Below are 23561 nucleotides of genomic sequence, written 5' to 3'. Positions count from 1 at the left end.
CTAAAGTGGAGGTATTCCCTTTGTGTGGAACTGTAGCAGTATAAATCCGTTGAAAAAAGAATGATCGGAAGATAGATAAAAAACTATTTATACTTAAGTGTAATTGACCTTGGTAATGATTAACTTGAACAGAAGTCATTCTCATGTCTACCTTTAGTTCATATTGTTACTCTTATCTGAATAGTTGGATCACAGACCAGTTATGTATATATTTTTGCTAAATTCTGTATTACAAATGATTGAGATTGTATGTTAGGACCCCGAAGAGTCTCCACCAGCAAGGTTGCAAGTCAGTGGTAGTAGAGCACTACTGTGGGTCACAGTTTAGTTTGGTATAGTAATGATTTGAGTCCCACCTCTATCACTTTCTAACTCTGTGACTAGGCATGTTACTTATTCTCTAAACCTCAGTAATTATAATAGTACTCTGATAGGATTCACCTGATTGGGTTTTTATGAGGATTAAATGAGATAACATGGTAAAGAATTCAGGCTCTGGTATCAGATAATCTGTGACTCGGCAAATTACTTACCTTTAACTACTTAACAAATTGCCTAACTCTGATTACTCTCTATTTCTTTGTTTCCTTATCGCTGAAATGGGAATAATATTAGAAGCTATCTGATAGTTTTATAAGGACTCAGAGTTAATATATATAAAGCATTTGATAAATGTTAGCTACTATGATTGTGATGTTATTATATAAAGTACTTAGCACATTGCTCAAAATATTAAATAACTACACAATAAATATTAGCTGTAATAATAATTGATTGTTGTTATTCGTGTCCACGGGAATGTTACTGGTTGTTGGTCTCTTGATCCTGAGTATGAGGTGATAATAGCTTAAAATTAAAGGCCATGCCACCAACAAATACAAGTATCCCAAATCCCTTTATTGGAGTCAGCTTCTGAATTCCTCTAATTCTGTTTGAGTCTGGGGGTTCTTTCATTCGTTATTTTTCTTTTTTAATATTTTGACTGGTAAGTGGAGAATTAGTAGAGAAAGTTTAGACTGTTGTAGTCTATGCCAGCCATTTATGTGGTGGTTTTTATGCTAAAGGTCAAGCCCATGTTGTTTGTTATTTTAAGTTTTAGCACATCATGGATGTGCTATTATGTGTAATATTTCAGAGACCCTAGTATAGAGTTATGTGATCCAAATTGATGTAGGATACTTCCATTTTAAACTTTTTTTAAGAGAGAAAAATAACCGAGTTTGGCCTAGCTAAATGAAGAGGTATTCTTTATTCAGTTAGCTTTTTTGGATTAATATCATAAAGGTCCCTTTTCTGGGAATATCTAATTTACAGAGGGGTAGCTGAGCTCAGGGCTAAAACTACTAGTGAGAACATACTAAGGAAAATATATTTCCAGTATTCCTTACCAGATATTAGAATTGAGTTTTTTCATTGTATTAAATGGGGGTTAGTAGCAGTTAAAAGCTTATAGGCCCTCTAATAGCAATAGCTGGTGGTGACTGGCAGGCTGTCATCCAAGGGGAAAAGAGGAATAAAAATCGTGTTATACAGTGGTTAATTTGTTTTAGATAAATTGTATTTTATATATGTTTTATGTGTTTTATATGTGTAGGTATATATTTTTGTGTGTACACATATTTATATATATGTCAAATATAAAAAGACAAATATAGGAAGATGCTTTATTAATGTTAAGATGTTAAGGACAATCAGCCTATCTTAATAGTTTATGAAGCACCTCTCCTATCCCTCCTCCTCTCCCCTAGGTGACCACTATCCTAAATTTTGCATTTGTACAAGTTTTTGAAGCTTTAGTTAGACCTGAAGCATTTATTATTTATTAACTTAAAAATTTTATAGCATTTTTCAAAACACTTATTTCTTTACTTCTGTATTTCTTTTTATTTTTTCATGGTGAAGAAATACTTTGGAAGCTGGTATACCTTTATTCTTGCATTTACTTTTTCACCTTCTATCCTCCCAGCCTTCCTAGAGAATTTCTTAAGGTTATCGAACTTTCTTTTTATTAGTATCCCTAGACTGAGACCAGCAGAGTAGCACTGATGGTTACATTTATCATTATCATTTGGTATTATAGTCTATCAGTGTGTTTATGTGTTTTTTTTTGTTTGTTTTTTGCATTCCACCTAGTGAGATGAGTGAGAAGTACGTTTAAATTCGCTTTTTTAGTTTTGTTTAAAGGTAGAATATTTCTGTTATAAAGTTAATGAACTTAATAAAAAGCAATGTTTATTATTCTTTACTTGGACACTTAGCCTTTATCATTCCTCCACTTCTTCATCTCTGGTAATAATCAATTGTCAGATTATAATCATTGTTGAGGAAGGAAAAAGGTTGGAAAGTGGGTAATTATATTTTGTTTAGGAATGAAATTTACACATTATAAAAGTTTCCCTTTACCCCAATATTCCTGGGTTTTATAACAGTCTGTTCCACTGTTGCAAAGCTTTGAATTAGTCTGATTTGGCATTGCCTTGGGCATCCAGTGGTGAGAATTCACCATTACTGCATTTCGGAAAGAAAAGAGTCAACAGTAAGTATTTTGTTCCTCTTGAATTATGTATATTTATGTGTTGGGTCATATATTTGTACACTAGTATGAGGGCAAAATTAAACTAATTTCAAGTTCTTAAGTGACTTTAGTGATTGGAAAGAGGTATTTAATTGACACCCCTGGAGACTGAAATCTTTTGTCTGTCCACAGGTTTTTATGGGACTGAATTCCCTGGATAAGAAAAAAAAGCTCACTCTTCAAGAGAGCCAATAATTTGAGCCAGTTGGGATAGCTACTGTAGAATTTGAAGTTGTTATTTTAATGATACAGATTTACTGATGTATCTAGTGGTATTTAACGTTCAATGTGTGTTATAGGATCCTGATGGAGAAAATGCTCGTAGGGCATTGCAACGAACAGGAGGATCATTTCCAGGAGGACATGTACCCGATATGGGATCGGGGTTGATGAATTTACCACCTTCCATTCTCAATAATCCAAACATTCCTCCTGAGGTTATCAGTAATTTGCAGGCTGGTAGACTTGGTTCCACAATTTTTGTTGCTAATGTAAGTTTAAGCTTTAGTCTAAAATTTTGTCATTCAGTATTTAATTCTAATCATGAGATTATTAAATTAGATGAACGGGCTGTAGGTTTATAGAACATTTTGCTTATTTTTAACTACAGTAAGCGAAACAGTAATTATTATAAACTCGAACCCAATTTAAGTCTACATATGTAAGATTAGGGTGTAAATATGAGTAGGATTCTTTAAAAGAGAACTGTGGAATTTATAAATACTTAAGCAGTTCTTGAAAATATTTACTTGCATTATATGTGATTTTTGTTCATATTGGGAAATGGATTTCTTTCTTTAGCTTTGTTATTTGATATTTGTGAATGTGCACGTTGTAGTTGGTTTGTCATTTGTTCAAAGCTTTTGAAAGTCAGTGATATCAACAGTACTTTCCAAAATCTGAATTTCTCTCAGTAAAAATAGATGTGCAAGTTTCAAATGTATAAAACAGGATTGGGCAGTTGAGAGACTATTTCAGGAATTAAAAAATTAAGGAGAAGGAACAGTGTGGATGTAGCTTAATTGATTTTAAACAACTGAAGATGTTTCTACTTGAATATTCTTAATGTACCGTCTAACAAGAAGTATACTTTATAGTTTTGACAGTTTAGAAAAGATTTGTTTGTATTATTTATAAATGGGAAGAAGGGTTTATTAGGTATGTAACTTTATATAATTTTATGTTAAGCTTGACTTCAAAGTTGGTTGGAAGAAGCTAAAGGAGGTGTTCAGCATAGCTGGAACTGTAAAGCGGGCAGATATTAAAGAAGACAAAGATGGCAAGAGCAGAGGAATGGGCACAGTCACTTTTGAACAAGCAATTGAAGCAGTTCAAGCAATTTGTATCCTGATTTACACTTTAGCATTATTTAATAAGGTTGAAGAAGCTTGATACCATTTTGTGGGGATCATGGAATTTAAGGTTGCCTGGCTTAGAAATGTGTATTAGACTTAAGTCTCCAGCACATAAAACCTTTACTATGTCCAAGTACTAAAGTCACTCTTAAAACTTGAATTAGCTAGGTATAAGCCTGGTATGAACTTCTTTCTACTTTCTCTTCCTACCACAACTAATTGTATGTATATCTGCTGTTGACAGTTAATGTAATCCATTGTACATTAATGCCGTTGCTTTAAATGAAGCCTTGTTAAATTTTCTTTTTTCAGTGGTTGAATTAGATTATATTTTATTTATAAAGTAAAACTGTAAAGCAAAGAATTCAAGATTTTTCTTTGAGTATATGGAAGAGACTAATACAAATAAGTACAATAGTAAAGATGTTAAAATTATGGAGGTAGTCGAAGATTATTCAAAATGTGTGTTCAAGTATAATTTTATAGTCTTAACTGAGTTTCCTTGACTGAACCAACAGCTATGTTCAATGGGCAGTTTTTGTTTGATAGACCTATGCATGTGAAAATGGTGAGTTCCTATATATCACTTCAGCCCTCTTCAAATCTTTTATCTGCTCTCCTCTGCATTATAGATCCTTTCAGTTATGAATTAACCATATAATAAACTTTTTTTGCAATTAGGATGACAAGTCTGTCCCTCATGAAGACTACCGTTCACATGATAGTAAAACACCACAGTTACCACGTAAGTAAAAGTTATTATTAGAAACAGTGCAGACTACCTGTTTTTCAATTTTATTACATGCTAAGCAAAACTCTTTATTTTTGTGCGTATATCGCAAATTGCCCTCAGTTTAGGGTGGGTTAGTTTTAGGAGTTATGGCGGTAGGTTGTCATGATGAGGAAGAGTGAAAAGATGAGTATGTATCATTTTTTTTTGGTGGTTTTTCCTGGTTATACTAGCCATACATACTAAAAAAATTTGGTAAGTTCATATACATGAAGGGAAAAGGAGTCCTTTTAATTTTACCACAAGTAGACTCCATTATAACATTTTTGTGTATCTTTCCTAGCTTTTCTTTATATGTGTATTTTTTTACATACTTGAGTACTACCATATAAATAATTTTGTATTTTTTTGTGTGTGTTTAACATTAATAAGCTATATTCCATGTTGAAAATTCTTTCCAAGTATTTTTATTAGGTGTATAATAGTCTATCGTATAGATGCTCCATAATTATTTCGATGTATAATAGTCTGCGTATAGATGCTCCATAATTATTTTGCAGTTATGTTTGGTATATTTGTTTTAACTTTTTCTCTTTAATTATCAACAGAGTAATTCATGTCTTTGCATACAAATACTTGGTATGTTTTTTATTTCCTTCAAGTAGATATACAGGTTCTCAGGTATGCTCATTGGTCAGTATTATCAAATTGTTTTCCAAATGATTATAACACAGTGTAATGTACTTAACATCTCTGTCTCAATGCTCCATCTGCAAAATGAGGATGATAATAGCACTTTTATCATGGGTCCGGCATGAGTGTTGCATGAGTTAATATATGTAAAGCACTTAGAAGAGTTCTGGTATAATGTACATACTCAAAAATACTAGCTCTTGTTCTTCCTATTTTACTATACCATCTCTGGTTTTTATTAAAGTTTTTTAATCGTAGACTATTTTAAATATACAGACAAAAATAAAATTACTCCTGTAGTTATCACAGGCCATATTTGTTTTAGATGAGTTTTCTTTAAGTAAAATTTTACAGATAAAGTTGAGACTCCCCCTCTCTCCTGACCACCAGATACACCATACCAAGAGGAAACAACTTAAGGAATATAGTGTTTATCACTTAGGCTTTAGTCATTTGTCTACGCATTTATACATCCATAAATACTACATGAAATTGTTTTGTTGGATATAAAATTTGGGGTGAGTGACATCATATTGTATATATTATTCTGCAGCTTGCTGTTTTTGGTTTAATACCGTTTTTGAGATGCATTTATATTGATGTAGCTGTAGTTCCTTCATTTTAACTTGCTTAATACCACATTATATATATATTTTTGTTTTTTTAGGTTATTCTAGTTTTTGGCCATTAGAAACAGTACTAAGTTGGGGAGTATTTATTCTTTTTCTGTTAGAATAATCTGTTCTCTCAGTGTTCATGAGAAATTACTTGTAATACTGTCTGGCCTTCCTGTATTATTTGGGGGAAGACTTGAACTAATGATTGTTCATATTTCCTATTGCTTCTTGAATCAGTATTGGTTATTTCTATTTTTCTAAGATTTTTACCATTTTTGTTCATTTTCAAATTTATTGGCATAAAATAGTCTTTTAAATTTCTGCTACATCTATAGTTCTTCTCTCTGATAAATTCCAAAGGTTTGCAATTTCTCTTTTTTCTTGGTCAGTTTTGCTTAGATTTTTCAGTTTAATTAGTGCTTTCAAAGACGTGAATTTCATTTTTGTATCTTAATTTCTGGTCTTTGCTTTAATACTTTTTCTCTCTATTTCTTTGGGTTTAGTTTCTTATTTTTGTCCAGATTCCTTAAGCTGAATGTTTACTGCACTCATTTTGCAGCCTCTCTTTTCTAGTAAAAGTAGTTATAACTATTAAATTTAGCCGTTGTACACAGGTTTTGGTATGGAGTATTTATTGTGATTTAGTTTTTATTAAATTACTATTATGATTTCTTCTTAAGTCATACATTGTTGAGTTTCTAACTGTATGGGGCTTTTTCTTACTAATTTTTAACTAAACAGTGTGGCCAGAGAAGATATGATTGTGATTCTTGGAATTAATTTGGACTTTGCATTATGGCCTAATATATGGCACTATTTTAATATATATTCCAGGTGTGCTTGGTGAGTGCAGTGTTCTATATATGTCCATTAAATTAAATTTTTTAATCATTTACATTTTCTTATGTCTCTATTAATAATCGTGTCTGCTTGTGCTGTCAATTACTGAGGGATGTATATGGTAAAATTTCCCACTAGAATGTTGGATTTGTCTTATTTTTTCTTGTTTTTACTTTAAGTATTTTGAAACTAACTTAGTAGGTACATCCAAGTTTAGAACTGACATATTTTCCCAATGAATCAAAATTTTATCTTTTTAAAATGATTTTATCTTTAGTAACTAAGTCTTTTGTCTAATATTAATGTAGATACAACAGCTTTGTTTTGTTTATTCACATTTATTGATTTATTTGCATTAATGCCCATTACCTTATTTTGTATTATATTTTTCTGGTTTTTTTTTTTTTTTTTTTTTACAAATATTTTTCTCCTATCTTGCTTTCTCATTTAGTGGTTATCCTGGATTTTTAATATAGTGATATGAAGTCTGGAGTTAATGTAATTATGCTTTTATTCAATAATAGAGTGATCTTTGAATGTTTTAGTTCTGATCACTTTTCTACTGAATTAGGAGCTATTATTGCTCATTGTCTTAGTTCTGTATTGCTTTTTTTTAGTCCCCCAAATTTGACATTACTATTATTTACCATTTTTTTTTATCTTACCTTTCTCTGCTTTCACAGAGCCTGGCACTAATTTTGTTTTCCCTGAAGGATATATTTTAAAAGTTCTTGCGATGAGGATCTTTTGTTAGTAAATTTTCTCAATTTTGGATAGTCTCTAAATATCTTCAAAGATAGTTTTGCTGGTTTGCAGTTTAAGATTGGTAGTTATTTTGTCTCAGCACTTTGAAAATATCCCAGTCTTCTGGCTTCCATTGTTGCTATATTAAGTCAACTGTCAGTTGAAATGTCCTTTCTTTATAGGTAATCTTTGTTCTTCATGTAGCTGATTTTAAGATACTTGTCTTTGGTATGCAGTTTTCTACAGTGTGGGTATGAATTACTTTTTACTGAGCCTTCACAATATGAGGATTCAGTTTTTTTAAAGTAAATTCTGGAAAATTCTCAGCTCATGTGTCTTTGAATATTGCCTTTTATTTCTTTACAGGGCAGTCTTTTTCTCCCTCAACCAAATTTACCTTATCACTTATTATTTATCATCTTTCAAGATCCTGCCTGGCTTTCTGCAGGGGCTTCTGGTTTACTTTTGCACTATTAGTACCCTTCTTTTTATTTAGATAAAAAAATATCCTCTGTTGTATTGAGACTTCTTCTAGATCTCTTCTTTTGAGATTCATGTTTTTACATATTCTTCTCTATTGAGATATAATATGAATTCATAGACTTTGACAGAATCAGTTAGTTTTTCTAGTTAATAATTATTAATGTCCTCATTTTTCCCTTCTCTTATTTTGCTCAGATTATTGTAACTTGTTAAGTGGGAGCCTTCTCATTTCCTATGCTGCTGACACTCTTACTTTTGGTAGAACTTGATTTTCCAGATCTGGGAAGATTTTTTTTTTTTTTTTTTTTTTTGGTCCCAGAGACATGGGATTGGCCTAATTTCGAGGAGTCCTGGTTCTTTTTAATGACGAATGATATCAGAGATGAAAATACGAGTTTTAGGTGTAGACATGAGCATTGCTGTTAGTCAAATGTGCTATTGCTTTCAGTTAGACCATTTTTAGGAACTGAGCTGAAAAAAGGTATTTCATTTACCAGATCACATTAATCTTTCCAACTTAACACAACATGCTTCTGTACTTTATCTTTTAAAAAATATATATGGCATATCATTTTCTCAGCCCTACCACTTAATTGCTACATTGACTAGCAAGAACTTTAAAGCCATACTCAGATTTAGTAGAATAAAATAATTCCCACTCAGATGTTAAGTCTTTAAGTTCATGAAATCAACTTCTTAAAGTCTATTTTCAACAAATTTAATTAGTTTATTTTAAGAGAGTTAGTAAAAAGAATACTGGGTTTAGAGACAGAAAACTTAAATTCTGGTCCTAGCTTAATCACATAGCTAAATGGCATTATACAAGTAACTTAAGGTCTCAAAAATTTCCTCCTCTATGGAAAATAGATGTGAAAACACTTAAGGTACCATATAAATGTCAATAAATATGTCATGGACAAAACCAGGTAATGTAATATTTGTTTTATTCAATATTATGTTGTCATTGTTGTTGATTTTTTAGTTTGACTTAAAGCATCTTAAAAGTAATTCTTCTATTTTAAGTGGTTCTAAAATTTGAGCAAGGTTCTCATTTTCAGATATGTATATCATTTATAAGGTATATAATATTCAAAATCCTCTTCGTATTTCATTAATCCTTTTCAGTATGCCTTGAACCTAGGATATAAGATGGGCCTGCTTCATAAAACACTTCTTATTAATAAATGGTATTTTAGTGAGACTTCAGTGTGCTGCATTCTGATGAAAGCAAGAACCAGTGCTCTTATTTGCAAATTTGCAAAATTTTGGAAATTTTACTGCAGGCATCTAGCTTTAAAAAATTTATTTAGTGCCAGTTAGGTAATTATATATGGGTTAGTAATATTCTTATTTATGCTTTAGGCGGTCTTGGAGGCATTGGAATGGGACTTGGTCCAGGCGGACAGCCTATTAGTGCCAGCCAGTTGAACATAGGTGGTGTAATGGGAAATTTAGGTCCAAGTGGTGAGTATTCTCACATTCTTATTTCTTTTTAAATGGTACATTTGCTAGATTACAAAGCTTACATTTACTAGTTTGTAATAATGTCCAAAGGACTCTCTTTATAGTTGAGCATTTAGGATGTCATTCAGTCTGAAAAAAGAATGAAACCTCAAGACCAGAGAACATGAAAGAGGGTGAGCAAAGGTCAGTCAGGTTCCTCTGAGGCCTGTTGTGTTGTAGCTAGTCTTTTAGCAATTTGGATTTTAAAATGTCTGTAAGGCAGAAGGCAAATGTTTCAATGTAGTGCCTTGTGTGTTGTGGATATACAGTATTTGTATTTGACTAAAATGCTACCCTATCATAAGCAGGTTAAATTTATATGTATAGCTGGGAAGGTAGCTTTCCAGAGAGCTGTTTGGCTCTTTACCTGGGCTAATTTACAGTTTGTCTTTGAAGATTAGTTTTTTAAACTTTTTGGTTTCAGAACCCCTTTACTCTCTTAAATTTCGTTGAGGATCCCAAAGTGCTTTCATTTATGTAGTTAGGTTTGTCAATGTTGACTGTATTAGAAATTAAAACTTAGAAATTTAAAACTACTTACATATTTATTTAAGATAACAGTAATAAACTCGTGTTAACATAAATAAAATTTTTAAGAAACTAAGTTGTATTTTCCAATACAAAAAAATTAGTGAGAAGAGTGGCATTGTTTTACCTTTTTTGTACATCTCTTTAATGTTTGGTTTAATGCAAGACAGCCATGCTCTTGTATCTGCTTCTGCATTTAGTTTGTTACAGTATCAGACAACATGTACTTTCTGGAAAATTACACCTTATATTCATGAGAGAATGAGAGTAAAACAGTCAGATATCCTAATATTATGTGATGAATGAAATAGTTTTGACTTATTGGACCCCAGACCATACTTCAAGAACTGTGTCTTAATTGATGGACTAATAAATGCTGTCAGATTCCTGTTTCTGCTGAGATGCTATAGCTAAACTTGTAAATTATGAGGGTAGCTATACTGTAATCATTCTGACCCAAACAGATAGAAACTTTGTCCCTTAGTCTTAGGCCTTCCACTCTCCTAAACACATGCTTTTTTATTTTTAGTTTTTTACTGCTCCCTTAGCTGCCATGTAAAGAGTCCTTACTTTCTGACTTGATCTCTCAATCTGCTGTGGTGATATTTGTGTTTGCGTGGTGTGTTGAAAAAAAAAAGAAGAGGGAACGATTACCTAGTCGTAGATATTCTCTGCTTGAATGTGAGTGTGACCAGTGACTTTTGTTTTCTCATTCAATAAATATTCATAGAAGCCTCTTTGAAGACTCATCAGCTTAGACAGCTGATGTGGCATAGCACACAAGCCACCTGTGCCCTGCTGCTTCTCTAGCGTTCCATCATGACTAGACCAGTGGTATCTTTTGTTTTATTGCGTTATGTCATTCTTTAGTCATAAAAATAAGATTGACTGAACGTACATACTGTGTATTTTATTTGAGGTATGGGAATGGATGGTCCAGGTTTTGGAGGAATGAATAGAATTGGAGGAGGTATGTATAAGCATTTGTTTTTTGTATGTACCCATCACGATTTTTAGTAAATTAGAAGCTGTGTTGAGAATTCCAAGGAAAAAAACATCATGGTTTATTGTTGGCTCACACCTAAAGGCTGCTAGCAGAAATTGAGCCTGGTACATACTTAAGGGATATGGAAATTGATGTGTTTAGAAGGCCCTGGACAAGGTAGGGTGGATGAAGAGCTTACTGATGAGACTTAACATTTACAAAATGTATCTTTCGGCTATATAACAGTCAAATCTCAGAATTAATCTTTATTCCATAGGAATTGGGTTTGGTGGTCTGGAAGCAATGAATAGCATGGGAGGATTTGGAGGAGTTGGCCGAATGGGAGGTAGGTAAATGTAGGAATGGGTCCTGTAGATGTCTTCGGAGGGCATATGGGCATCGGGAATAGGGACAGGCATGATGGGACTGGGGATATTATATGGCACGTGAGGTAAGTTGGTAAATCACGGACCTTTTTGTATTTGTGACTTTTGCTGTCTTTTCAGTTTAGTTTTAAAATTTTCCTAAATGGATTACCATGTACTCTGATGCACTTGAAAAAGGGTTAATTTGTTGCATAATCTTTTCAGAGCTGTACCGTGGTGCAATGACTAGTAGCATGGAGAGAGATTTTGGACGTGGTGATATTGGAATAAATCGAAGCTTTGGAGATTCCTTTGGTAGACTTGGTAGGGCTGGCTGCATATTTCTCCTTTTCTTTTTGCAGGTCGTATTGTTCAGAGTCTGTTTCCTTTTTTTTAAGAACGATTGGAAGTTAATAATGTTTCACATAATTTATTACTTGATGAAAAACACTTTAGGAATTTTAATGTACTCGCTCACTTTTTCAGTATATTATATATTTGAACCCTATTTCTAGAAATATTTTTTGGTTACTGTACATCTGAGAGCATAGTACCTTGGGGATTTTAAAATACGATTATTCAAATTAATTAGTATATTATCTTTCCATCCTTGTTTAGGCAGTGCAATGATTGCAGGAAGAATAGGAGCTTCTAACATGGGTCCAGTAGGATCTGGAATAAGTAGGTTTAAATTTTACTAGAATTTATTTAGTAATATTTGAGTGCTTGCAAAAGACTTTGCAAGAATAGTTATTGTAGTGTAGTAATACTTTGTTCTTATGTGTTAATATGTCTTGTCATAATTTAGAGAAATTCTGATACTTAGCTTTTCTGTTTGATCACTGTTTGAAATTTCTAAACTAACTTTGAATTTTACTTCTTTGACATTTCTAAACTAACACCAGAGTATGTGTTAACTGTCAGCTAATCCAAGAAGCTCCATTCCAACTAAGGAATCGGGGGATTTCTGTGATCTCATGTCAGGAGCAACTTTTGCCTTAGCACCAGCTTTGTTCCCTTGCCTGTTGTCTACAGCTGCTCTTGGTGACTGGCTTATTTCATCTGTGACCATCTTATGTCTTTTGGTAGATGCAGGTGAATCACCCCAGTTATAATACCTCTAGAGACCCCTGAGGTTGAGGGCTAAGGTTGAAAGAGATGCTTATTTCCTCTCCTCTTAAACTTTTCCTGTGACAGAATCAAGGGTAGTTGCCCCATGTCTTCCATCTGTTTCCACTACCACATTTGAAGCCTTATATTAAGTCTTAAGACATGGCTCAGTTTTTGATCTCTGTTGCTTACTGAGCCATGTCTCTATGAGCTCTCCATACTTTACTGACTTTTAATTGATTGAAATCTCACAAATAGGAAATACAGCCTACTTGAACTTTTCTAAAATCCTGTCAGCTAAAGATATTTACTTCCATTGTACCTTGCTTCTCATTCCCTTTCATCATTTTTTTAGCCTTGGTCATTTTCCATTAATCCTAACTTCTCTACTTTCCTTTTTCACCTCAGTGTTTATACTTCTGTTTTCCTACCTTTATATTTGTTATTCATGGAAAGTCAATTTGAAGGTGATGTTAATTTTAGAATTTCTATATATGGGGATAGTAAGTACAAGAAAAAAGGATATTTTGAGAATGAATAGGACTGGAGTTAATTAAAGGGGACTCAGTGCATAACAATGAATTGGGTATGAGCTGTGAGTTAAATTCTCAGGCTCTAGCCAAAGGTGTATGATTCCATTTTTTGTTATCTCCTTAAGTTCTATATAATATTGAGATTAAAAGTTCGGTTTTTCTGTGGTTATTGAAAATTGAATTGATATGAAAGAGAAATTGCATGAAAAACAGAAGATACTGAGGTGAAAGAATATTAATGTGGGAGAGTATGATGAGATCAATAGTTAACGTGTTGGAGTTGTAATAATTTGAATTCACTTCATATATCTTTGTTCTGGCATTTATTAAACATGGTATTATTAAAGAAAAATGATAAAAGCTACTATAACATGAATGGATCCAATAACTGGTGGAGAGTTTATATAACTTATATGATGTATTTTATGATCAGAATATAATTTTATAGAAGTATATATGTATGACGTATTTATGTAGTGGCTAGAATGAGCAGAGTCAGTTAGCCATTAACATTCAACTAACTGAATGTATACAAATTAAATTGTTTCTTAGAAGATTGTTCTATTGTGTATATGAAAATGGTTTTATGTTTATATATGATCCAATTATATAAATGAATTAATTTTTCTCTCCCTTTCTTTCTCGAAAATGATTCTCTCCCTCCTCTTTTTCCTCTTCTTTCTCCTTTTTCTTCCATTTTTAAAACAAAAACACCCAAATTCCCAAAACCCCCCTTCCCTTCTTGAAATCCAGGTGGTGGCATGGGTGGCATGAACAATGTGACTGGAGGAATGGGGATGGGATTGGACCGGATGAGCTCCAGCTTTGATAGAATGGGACCAGGTATAGGAGCTATCCTGGAAAGGAGCATCGATATGGATCGAGGATTTCTATCTGGTCCCATGGGAAGCGGAATAAGAGACAGAATAGGCTCCAAAGGCAACCAGATATTTGTCAGAAATGTAAGCAACTAAATGTAAAGGATACTTAAATTTTTTTTTTCTTTGTATATCTGTTACTAATACCTTTTTTCATTCTAGCTGCCTTTTGACTTGACTTGGCAGAAACTAAAAGAGAAATTCAGTCAGTGTGGTAAGTATGCTAATGACTGCAGACATGTTAATATTGATTATGGAGGAACAAATGATTTTAAACTTTTAAACACTGTGTTTAGACCTTACCTGTCCAGATGTTTGTTCCTGGATAGTACGACAGGTCTAATTCCACTTCAAGTAAATTACTCTGCTGTCTTCTGATACAGAGCAGTACAAATTACTACTAAATAACAAGATTCAGAGTAGAGCCTATCATTGTCTTCTGTGGATAAAGAAAGGGCTTGTTTTATTACCTGATTCTTAAAAGGTTAATATATCATCATTGCTTGCGTTTAAAAAGACTTTTTCTTCTGTGGGAAATATTAATGAAGGGTATATTTATTTCCTTGCTTGTAGTGTAGTGCAGTGCCTTGTCAACATGACCCCAAAATGCTGACATCCTAATGATGTGGAGTTAATAGACGAGACCCATTCTGCACACTCTGTTGCCTGCACAACACAGGAAACTTAGCTGGTAGCATAGAGTCCACTGCCTGGAATTCCTTAGATACATTCTGGTGGCCCTTCTAGCCCTTTTATAAACTGTTCTTGGCTGTGATGATGCTGTCTCTACAACCTTACTGTGTTCATTAAGTCTGTAGAAGATTAGATGGTTTTATTACTTTAAAAGAGGGCCTTTTTCTTAATGAGAGAATTAGTGTGAGTGGAACAACATAACAGATTTCCTGCCAGTACTTTTCTGCTATTGCATGGTATCCCAGAAACTATAATCACAATGGTAAGCTATAGAGGTGCCATATAGTGATGAAAAGGGACATTCAGTTTCTGAGATTTGATGGAAACTTAGGAGTATTTAGAATATATCTTTTAATTTTTTGAGATCATTAGGTGAATAACTTCAGTATTCTCCCACAAAAGTAGCCTTTGGCTACTACCATAAAGTGGTAGTGATTACTTGTGATCAAAGTGGTCACATGGCTATCATCTATGTTCTCAGGGTACTTTATACCCAACTCTGTGGTAATAATCTGCTCACATGTTTTCTTCCCTCCTAGATGGAGGCTCTTGATGCAAGAACTGTCATCTTTCTTCTAACATTTTTCATTGCCTTGATACATACAGTAAGAGTTTGTTAAGTGTTTATGAGTGAGTTAAGCACTCTGAGCAGATCTTATTCATTATATACGCTTGGTTCCTTCTTAGTAAGAGACTAGTGGTGCTCCAGGCATCTTCCCTGGACAATATCTGCCTGTAAGTGGCTCACCAGCAAGCCGTCTGCTTATTAAATGTCTATACAGATCTTCCTCAACTTACGATGGGGCTGTGCTTAACCTACTGAGCATCATAGCCTTGCTTAGCCTATCTTAAACATGCGCAGAACATTTAACATTAGACTACAGTTGGGCAAAATCCTCTAACACGAAACTTATTTTATAATAAGGTATTGAGTATCTCACGTAATTGATTAAATACTATACTGAAAGTGAAAGAGGGGTTACGTGGGTACAGAATGGTTATAAATGTATGGATTGTTTATCCCTGTGATTGCCTGGCTTACTGGGAGCTGTTGTTCAGTGTCTTCTGCCCAGTGTCGTAAGTATCATATCACATATCACTAGCTTGGGGGAAGATCAAAATTCAAAGTACAGTTTCTACTGTGTATCACTTTCGCACAATCATGATGTCAAAAAAATTGTAAGTCGAACCATTGTAAGTTGGGACCATCTATAGGGGCTAACTGTCTTTGATAGGGCAAATACAAAGGCCCTAGAAAATGTATTTTAGGTTATACTACCTTCAGTACATTTCCTCAGCCTTTATAATTTAGGGGGAAATGTGTTCAAATATCCCCAAAGATGTAACAAGATGAGAAATAAATGACTGTAGTAAAAATAGATCTATTTTTATCCTACCCTATGTAATTCCTCAGTGACATGCATTTTTAAGGAAGCGGAGTATAAATAAACTGACTCATTCAGAATTGGACACTACATTAGTTTAAGTTGTGCTAATGGGGTCAAATAGACATAGTCTTTCAAACTTGCTCCCATATTTACTGTCCACTTTAGCTGTATTTTGACCTTCTGGCTCAGTATGATGCAGGACCGTAACATTTTAGAACTGCAGTGCAAGGAAAGCCCGTTTAATTATTCTTCTATAAACCATGTAAACAAATACAACTTTGTTTCACACATTTCCATTATGGAGTTTTTCTAGATCAGTATGCTTGTTAACAGATAGAAAGTAGAGACTTGTGGTAGATTTTCTTTACTAAAGCACATGCTGCTTCAAGCATGACTAGTGGACCTTAACTCTGGAATAATTTAATAGTAAAAATAATGCAGTAACAGTAAAAATAATATACAAAGAGCATTCAGAAACACTAAAGCTTTGTTTTTTGTCCCTTGTATCATAATTATGACTTCTTGTAGAATATCTGATTTTGCTTTTTCCTCTTGTTTCTATGTTACAGCTTCACTTTGGTAGTAGATTTTTATTGAACCATTTATTTGTGCTTTTAATTTGGTGTCTTTTTAGATGTGTTTTTATATCATCATTTCTCAAAGCATACCACAGGATGTTAATAGGCTGGATTAAATAAAGTGAAAAGTTCTCTTTCACTGAAGGATAAGTCATTTTTATAACTAGTATATTGGTAACAGCAATATGTTTGATTATTCTGTGGTACTGATTTCTCATTGCATACTATTTTGTCCTATGACTGTTGTTAAAATAGCAGTTCTAGTTTTGTTTTTCATGGAATCATACAAGATCAGTAGATATTTAAGTCATTTAAGAAAGTCCTCAAGAGCATGTAAAAATAGCTAAGGAGGTCTGATTTTAATTTTTTGAAACTAAATTTTTTTCTCCTCAATTATCTTTAGAGAAATTAATTATCTTAATTGCTGTTTTTAATGGGATTTAGAAGAAACTTAGAAAGCATATGACTCTTTCTGGTTCTGTGCCTAGTGGGGATTTTTGGACAGTCTAACCATGAAACACATACAGGCCATTTTCTATAGCCTGAGTGTCCAAACTGTAAGCATGTTGAAGCATCCTGGCTGAGAGACCTTGTCAAATTGAAATGCCATGAGATCATCGTGAGTCCAGGAATTTGGGAGTCTGAGTGTTGATTCCTAAATTGAGACAATTTAAGAGAAGAAAAAAAGAGAGAGAAACCTGTCTTGAAAGATTGAGACAGATTTTGCATGAGATAATTACATATTTTCCTTTGAAGTTTTGAAGGTTTCTTGCTTAATGAACCTTAGTATTATTGCTTATAAACCTATGACGGGATGCTCATGTTAAGAAAAGCCCTAAGTTTTTATAAAAGGTAAAAGTAGAATAAGGAAGAACCTCTAACCTTAAAAGCCCTTGAAAATTCTCCATAGTCTCCTTTGGAATCACTATACAGTGCTGCCATTTACCAAGGTATGCTTCTTTAATTAAACTTCTTTTTTTCAGGTCCCAGCATTCAGGATATTAAGAGGACTCTGGAAATTGCTCTACATCTATCTTTAAAGCTTTTTAAAGTTTCATTTTATGTTGTTTATTAGAAAATGTGATTTGTGTTTTTTGTTTTAACAGTTGTAGGTTATATATTGTTTGTATCTATTTTAATCATGATAATATTTTTTCTGGGGATTAGTCTGTTTTATAACTTTTAGAAACAGTTAAAGGCTGCCTAGCCTGGGTTACAAGATCATGGTTTTGGCTCACTATGACATTTATTAACTTGGACCATTTAATTACTATTGAGTGGGTGAGCAGTTGACCAGCAGTTGGTTTAAAAAAAATGCAGTAATGGTGGGATGGGAAATGGATGAAAAAACAAAAGTAGAAAACTAGTCCAGGATGTTGTAGATAAGAAAGATTTCAGATCAAGATTTAAACAGTAAACAAATTTTTCTAATCATGAATTGAGATTAAAATTGATCCTATTACCTGGAAAAGGGCTTATGCGATTTTTTGATAAGCCCTTTGCTTTTATTGTCCATCTCTTCCTTTTTAGTCCCTTTATAGAACTAAATATGTTTGGCTTTCTAAGTTTGTTGCTAGGCTAAAATTAGCCCATGGTGATTTGGCAACTAGATAATTTTCAAGGAAAGGAAATATTGTGGTAACTAGGCACACAACTCACCTGTTGTGGATCAGGTGATAATACATCCCAGTTTGCCTGGGGATAGTCTCCCTTTGCATCTGTTATTTGTGTGTGATTACTAATAACTCTCCATTTAACTATCTAAAGTGTTCTAGTTTGGATGGTGGATTTTTATGGACATTTTATAATTTGATAAATGATACTGATTTACTCAAATACCAGTCTCTAGAGTCAGCAATATTAACTGTATATGTAACAGTTGTCTGGTTTTCTTCCTCTTCTTCGAAGCTTCTCTGAGGTTCTTTGTGTTCTTACCATCACTGTTTTTACTTTTATTGATTTAAATCTATATCTCTTTCATGCCTATTTCTATAACCCATTTGGTGCCACTCTTACAGTGGAGTTCAAATTGTGATGTTGAATAAATAAATGACTTTGGAACTGTGCTTCATAAGCAGAATTAGTGGGGCCCTTTGTGGCCTGGTAAAAATTAAAATTCTGGACAGTTGCTATTATTTGCAGTCATGAAGGAATGAGAAGGAGGATAAAAGGGAAAGAAAGAGAGATTAGGGAGACTGGGCAGAAAGTGACAATTGATTTTGTTTAAATTTAAAAGTTTGTTATTTGGGCATGGTGACTTGGTGGCATTTTGTGCTAGTTTGCCATATTGCTATAAAATTCACTTCAGAAACTAAGAATTTTCTTTAAAGTCTTTATTCATTTGAGAGAGAGTGTGTGTGTGTGTGCTCACAAGCTGGGGGAGGGGCAGAAGGAGAGGGAGAAGAAGGGAACCTGAGCAGGGAGCCTGACACGGGGCTTGATCCCAGGACTTGATCCCAGGACCTCCGGGATCATGACCTGAGCCGAAGGCAGATGCTTAACTAGCTGAGCCACCCAGGTGGCCCCAGAAACTAAGAATATAACATAAGGAATAAATTTTTTTTCTATTTTGATAAAATATTAAATCCTAAGCAAGTTTGATTCCTATTTTGTATATTTTGACATATATATGTTACTTTATATGAATTGCATTATAGTCAGAATATAAAATCATGAGAATAATGTTTATATGATGTGTTATTTTTAAATCATTAATATTTTTAGCCAGTTATTTATCATTTCATTGGCTATGAGGAATTTCAGACCTGTGCAGTGAAATGAAGCTCATTTAAACTGACTAGTAATTCTATAATTTTTCTTTTACAGGTCATGTAATGTTTGCCGAAATAAAAATGGAGAATGGAAAGTCAAAAGGCTGTGGAACGGTCAGATTTGACTCCCCAGAATCAGCTGAAAAAGCCTGCAGAATAATGAATGGCATAAAAATCAGTGGCAGAGAAATCGATGTTCGCTTGGATCGTAATGCATAATTTCAAACCACGGTTGGAACATTCTTACATCTGTTTTGCTGAATCTCCTAGTAAAAAGTCATTTTTTTAGTAATACTGTATGCTTACAAAAGCTGTAAAAATGAACTTTTAAAACTCCCACCAGCTTTTAACAGTATAGTGTTAAATATACTGTGATTTTTGTTAATCTCAAGTTTGGGTTTTTAAAGACAGCAAGTCGGTCATTCAGTTTAAATGAATGGTTATACTGTTTTTAATGAAATAAGCCATTTTCTTGTTACTTTCAGTACTACATAGTGGGATTTGTTTGTTCAAGTTTCCTCAGCTTTTATTAGCTTACTGTAAGGTAAAACATAGATGATTTTTTCAAAACTTACATTTTATATATGTAATTGTCCTTGAAAAGAAAGGGCTCAGATAAATTAGGATGTGATTTTGGCTGGTTTTGAATTACTTTTCTTTGGTGATAAAGAATTATTGTAAGTAAGTTTTAGATTCTAAAGTTCAGGGTATTTTTTATTTCACTTAAATGAAGAAATGGAGTTTTCCTTCTCTTCCCTTCCCATCATTCACATTTTCCACATAACACTATTAATATTAACCTCCACAGCCCCTTATTTTATTATTTCCAATGATTCCAAGTTCATATAGAACTGATAATGTGGCGATCCCCAAGTATAATAACAGGCAGACTACTCCCAGCTTTCTGTCTAGTTTCCAGCCATTGAAGTGAACTGCTGAAAAAAGAAAAATAATCGAAATGTTGAGAGCGATGGTTATGTAAGTTAGTCCTCTGCTGTTCACTTCTATAGGAGCTGATGCATTTATAAATGCAGTTTTAATAAACCATGGAACACCTAGGCACAGCATATCAAACACATTGGATCCCACGATGTTAGACATAGCCATATCTCCTTTGCCTGCAAGAAAAGCATGTTGTTAAAATTTGCACACCAATACTGTATTTTATTAATAAGCTTCATAAAAAAAAAACACTGGAAATTTTTTTTGTTTGTTGGTTTTGGAAAATTGTTATATTAGGGCAAAAGTCTTACTGAATTTGTATTTTTTAATTTGAGGGGTTAGTATTTAAAGTCTTAACATTTATTTAATAATAATTTATTTATTAAACCATTTTTCAATAAGGTCTGTAGATTACTTGTTGCTTTTCATTCTAATTTAATACGGTTAATTACAATTTGATGCACATTTTAGATAATTATTATTTGGGGGATTAGATTTAGTGAAATTACTCTGCTATTAAAAGTAAATCCTTCTTTTTGAGTCGCTCTTTTTTTTCTTCAAACTATGTTAACTGAGGAAATAAATATTTTTAAAGGTACCTTTGCTCAGTGTATTTCAGCCAGGCTTGAAGAATGGGCATTGCAGCTTGAGGGACCTAGCTCTTACCTTTTCTTGCAACCAATACACTTGCAATCGTGTCTGGCAGACTTGTTCCTGCTGCTAATAAAGTAAGGCCCATTACTGTATCTGGAATTTCTAATGTTTCCCCTGTAATAAACAGAAATACTGCAAGTTGCAAATCTTACAGATTCAATGACCATTCTCTGCAGTTACTTCAGATATTTCCTTCCTGAACAAAAAGAAAATAGGCACATTTAGATTTTACAACCAATATGTACTTAGATTTTACCTAGCAAAATATTTGAGTAAGATTGGTAAATTGGTTAGCCCAGGTAGCACAAATTTTTAATGACAGATATCTAAAGATATTTAATAGAATTCTACTAAGGAGTAATTCCCCTACCTGGTATGCTTACAGAAGGTTTAGATGTTCACTGTTATCTTATCAAGACTGTTGCTTAATATATGCTGAGATTGGTCATTTTCTGCTTTTCAAACTATTTTCTTAAAGTCAGAATTAAGCAAATTGTTTATAGCTATTTTTAACCTGTAAATGTGTTAACAGGTACACATTTTTTAAGTCGTACTTTGATGATCTACCTTAAACACAGGAAAACAAAAATAGGGTTCTACTTGAGTCTTCCTAACATTATGGTCCTGTTCTGTTAAATTTGGTTATCAGTTCAACATTTTTCAGAAATATGTTCATTCTGGAAACAATCAGAGGGAAGTTAAAAAAAATACATGTAACTGCTCTTTTAATGTTGTGATTGAAAATTTACTTTAGACTCTTCTTTTTTTTTCTTAAGATATCAGTTAAAAGAACTTTAGCTGTTTATTGCATGCTTTATATATTGATATTGGAATTGTAATTGGTTGTTAATTTTTGTTACTGGTTTGCCAGAGGTCATGTGTACATAAATAACACCAGTAGTATTTATCATCTTGGGGGCTGTTCTATGATCTATTACTTGATTTTGTTCTTTTCCTGATTTCCTATTGTGAAATACATTTTTGGCTGAGAAAATTTAGAGAGATTTAATATGCAAGCTAATTGGACTTTTTCATCTTTCTCATTAAAAAAAGAAATATTCTGCTTTCTTGCTAGCATGCTATTCTAAGTCATATATTAATTTGTGAAAAGTCAGGGATCAGCAACCTTTTTTTGTAAAGGGCCAAGTAGTAATTACTTTAGGCTGTGCAGGCTATATGGTTTCTGTTGCACATACTCACCTCGGCCAGTGTAGTGTGAAAGCATCCATACATATAAATGAATTACATGAACGGGCATGATTATGTTCAGTAAAACTTCATTAGCGAAAACAGGAGACCTGGTTGTTTGGTCACACAGGCCATAGTTCGCTCACTTCTGATCACCTCTGATGTGTCCATTCAGGTTAACCTTTTTGAGAGAAATTCTTGATTTTTTTTTTTTTTTTTTCTGCGTTTGTATTCAGTTTTTCCTTCTGGAGTCCTGTGGGACTAGAACTGATTATGGCCAAGCAGTAATATTTAAATTTTAATCATGAAGGTAGTAGATACCTAAATTGAAATTTTATTTTATGCCCTTTTCACCCATTTCATAGTTTGTTTATATGTCCATCTTAAAAAGCAAAATGAAATGCAATCCAGTTAAACAGTGAGCATATATTGTTTTTTCAAAATGTTGGCCTCTTGCTATATTTTTCATTATGGAATGGATTTCAATATAAGAATTATATTGTGGACCCCATATGATGGTGATTTAATTATTAGCGCAATAGGAAGAAATCCTGTGTATTTGATTTCGTTTATAAGAAGATCCCATGACTTGTAACTGGGCTGTATAATATTGAGAATATAGTTGATATGTAATATGCAACTTACAAACCCTGAATGATCTTGTTGGTATATTAATATTTAATCTTTTTGTAAGTAGCACTTCTCTTTGGTCTTTGCTGAAAGAGAAATTTCCTCCGTAGCTAGACTACTTTTAGTGAATATATGCAGTTTGTTCTTCAATAAAACTGATTATTTTCTTTTTAAATTGTGCTTTTATACTAAAGATACATACCAGTTATTGTGACCATCCAAACCAGGATATATGTAAATGCAGATATCCATAGTGCTGACATGAAAAATGTTATCACAAAATAATTTTTCCAAAACTTTCTTCTACAATCTGGTGTGGTTAGAAAAAGTAAGGTAATAATAGGAAGGGATAGTACCCAAAAAATTCTTTTTAAGTCTGCTTCAGGCATGTTGAAAACACTTGGTGGATCTGTTGAGGAAAAAAATAAATGATTTTGAGTTTTCTCAAATGGCCAATTAAGTTGGAAATGTCCATTTAGAAAGCTATATTGAAATAAATTAGCTGTATCAGTTTTTAAGAGGCTATTTAAAACATTTGAATACCTCATTACTGATATTGCTGGCAAAAAGAAACTAACTGAGACTTTAGGGCAGACAGTATAAAATGTGATACTCAGCGTTTCTTGATTTGGGGCCTTAAATCCATCAAAATATCTTGGCTCATTCACTAAATATATTAGATGAAATGTTTATGAAGTGTCAGTTGGACTTCTCTTTGTTTTCTACAATGTGGATGGTGTTTAGGAACTTTTTTTTGCTTATGGGATTAACCTGGCTT

At 33.1% G+C, this 23561-nt stretch overlaps 2 protein-coding genes across 9 annotated transcripts in view; one reads left to right on the top strand and one right to left on the bottom strand.

Annotated features, from left to right (window-relative positions):
• MYEF2 (myelin expression factor 2) overlaps positions 1-20573 on the top strand; it is a 44707-nt gene extending 24134 nt beyond the window's left edge. For 2 of the 8 annotated variants that reach the window (XM_027569755.2, XM_027569748.2), the window contains 12 exons: positions 2875-3066; positions 3764-3917; positions 4449-4498; positions 4612-4675; positions 9400-9501; positions 10988-11038; positions 11331-11399; positions 11644-11742; positions 12037-12099; positions 13815-14023; positions 14102-14153; positions 19425-20573. In XM_027569755.2, coding sequence (XP_027425556.1) covers positions 2875-3066; positions 3764-3917; positions 4449-4498; positions 4612-4675; positions 9400-9501; positions 10988-11038; positions 11331-11399; positions 11644-11742; positions 12037-12099; positions 13815-14023; positions 14102-14153; positions 19425-19588 — 1269 coding nt within the window. In that variant the 3' untranslated portion in view covers positions 19589-20573. The remainder of the gene's footprint in view (positions 1-2874; positions 3067-3763; positions 3918-4448; positions 4499-4611; positions 4676-9399; positions 9502-10987; positions 11039-11330; positions 11400-11643; positions 11743-12036; positions 12100-13814; positions 14024-14101; positions 14154-19424) is intronic. The other 6 variants (XM_027569749.2, XM_027569750.2, XM_027569754.2 and 3 more) reach the window with 6 other exon arrangements.
• SLC24A5 (solute carrier family 24 member 5) overlaps positions 20137-23561 on the bottom strand; it is a 31633-nt gene continuing 28208 nt past the window's right edge. Inside the window, exons 7-9 of the mRNA XM_035728067.1 lie at positions 22986-23192; positions 20978-21079; positions 20137-20487 (exon numbers count right to left, since the gene is read on the bottom strand). Coding sequence (XP_035583960.1) covers positions 20165-20487; positions 20978-21079; positions 22986-23192 — 632 coding nt within the window. The 3' untranslated portion in view covers positions 20137-20164. The remainder of the gene's footprint in view (positions 20488-20977; positions 21080-22985; positions 23193-23561) is intronic.

Source organism: Zalophus californianus, chromosome 6 (assembly GCF_009762305.2).
Source record: "Zalophus californianus isolate mZalCal1 chromosome 6, mZalCal1.pri.v2, whole genome shotgun sequence".
Lineage (NCBI taxonomy): Eukaryota > Metazoa > Chordata > Mammalia > Carnivora > Otariidae > Zalophus > Zalophus californianus.
Note: the sequence above shows the minus strand (reverse complement) of the source record. Positions and strands in the feature narration are given on the sequence as shown.